At 47.7% G+C, this 1,871-nt stretch overlaps 1 protein-coding gene across 1 annotated transcript in view; it reads left to right on the top strand.

Moving 5' to 3' along the window:
- LOC102872619 (outer dense fiber protein 2-like) overlaps positions 1 to 1,393 on the top strand; it is a gene marked incomplete at its 5' end in the record, with an annotated part of 9,028 nt that extends 7,635 nt beyond the window's left edge. The window contains one exon of the mRNA XM_006880755.1: positions 1 to 1,393. This exon is cut by the window's left edge and continues 2 nt beyond it. Within this exon, the coding sequence (XP_006880817.1) occupies positions 1 to 1,393 (1,393 nt within the window).
- Between the last annotated feature and the right edge of the window lie 478 nt (positions 1,394 to 1,871).

Genomic DNA, 1,871 nt, shown 5'->3' with positions numbered 1-1,871 from the left:
GCTCCAGAAGAAACACCTCCAGCAGGAGAAGGAGTGTCTCATGTCCAAGCTGGTGGAGGCCGAAATGGATGGAGCTGCAGCTGCCAAGCAGGTCATGGCCTTGAAGGACACCATCGGGAAGCTGAAAACGGAGAAACAAATTACTTGCACGGACATCAACACCCTAACAAGACAGAAGGAACTCCTCCTGCAGAAGCTGAGCACATTTGAGGAGACCAACCGCACTCTCCGAGACCTGCTAAGGGAACAGCATAGCAAAGAGGATTCTGAAAGGCTGGTGGAGCAACAAGGAGCACTGCTAAAACGGCTGGCAGAGGCAGACTCCGAGAAAGCGCGCCTGCTGTTACTACTGCAAGACAAGGACAAAGAGGTCGAAGAACTACTCCAGGAAATTCAGTGTGAGAAGGCTCAAGCAAAGACAGCATCTGAGCTTTCTAAATCCATGGAGTCCATGCGTGGGCATTTACAGGCTCAACTTCGATGTAAAGAGGCCGAGAACAGTCGCTTATGCATGCAGATCAAGAACCTGGAACACAGTGGAAACCAGCACAAGGCAGAAGTAGAGGCCATCATGGAGCAGCTGAAGGAACTGAAGCAGAAGGGAGATCGAGACAAAGAGACCTTGAAAAAGGCCATCCGAGCCCAGAAGGAGCGAGCTGAGAAGAGTGAGGAGTATGCTGAGCACCTGCACGTGCAGCTTGCTGACAAGGATCTTTATGTTGCCGAGGCTTTGTCCACTCTGGAATCATGGAGGAGCCGCTACAATCAAGTTGTGAAAGATAAGGGTGACCTTGAGCTGGAAATTATTGTCCTAAATGACCGGGTAACAGATCTGGTGAATCAACAACAGACCTTGGAGGAAAAGATGAGGGAAGACCGGGACAGCCTCGTGGAGAGACTCCACCGTCAGACTGCTGAATATTCTGTGTTCAAGCTCGAAAATGAGAGGCTGAAGGCTAGCTTTGCCCCAATGGAGGACAAACTCAGTCAGGCACATCTGGAGGTCCAACAGCTGAAGGCATCTGCCAAGAACTATGAGGGAATGATTGACAACTATAAGAGTCAGGTAATAAAGACTAGATTGGAGGCAGATGAAGTGGCTGCCCAGCTCGAACGCTGTGACAAAGGGAACAAGATCCAGAAGGATGAGATGAACAAAGAAATTGAAGCGGCACGTCGGCAGTTCCAGTCCCAGTTGGCTGACCTGCAGCAGTTACCTGATATCCTCAAGATTACAGAGGCTAAGCTAGCCGAGTGCCAAGATCAGTTGCAGGGATGCGAGAGGAAGAACATTGACCTCACAGCCATCATATCAGACCTGCGCAGCGGGGTAAGGGACTGGCAGAAAGGGTCCCACGAACTGGCCCAAGCAGGGGCCCGCATACCAAGATGAGCTGCATGGCCCCCAAGGGAAGATCTCTTCTTTTTCTTGGCTGCTGCTTTCTGAAAGGAGTGAGCTATCATCAGTGCTATGAAATAAAAGTCTGGTGTGCCAAAAAAAAAAAAAAAAGAAGAAGAAAAGTAAAAAAGGAGAGACTTTGCAATAAACTGAGGCAAAGTAAAGGTGATTCGTAGACTTAACTCATGATAACCACTTGGGTCTACTTAATGACTGGAAGTGGAGCATGAGAATCCCAGGGAGGAAAATGTGCAACAATGAATGAATGGAAATCCAAGTTCTTTATAAACTTCCATTAAAAATCTCAATTAAAAAAATAACTCCCTTTCCAGGATTATACATTAAAGGAAGCTGACAATATGTTTAACTCCGGTTAAACCGGAGTTAGCACGCCGGTTCACTAAGTGAATAGAAGTGGAAGATACATAGTAATGAAGAGACAGACTAAGTTTGGACTTGTTCCTTCAACACC

The sequence above is a fragment of the Elephantulus edwardii genome, unplaced genomic scaffold (genome assembly GCF_000299155.1).
Source record: "Elephantulus edwardii isolate Elephantulus edwardi_28Jun2011 unplaced genomic scaffold, EleEdw1.0 scaffold00010, whole genome shotgun sequence".
NCBI classification, from domain to species: Eukaryota; Metazoa; Chordata; class Mammalia; order Macroscelidea; family Macroscelididae; genus Elephantulus; species Elephantulus edwardii.
This window is presented reverse-complemented; position numbering and strand designations above follow the sequence as displayed.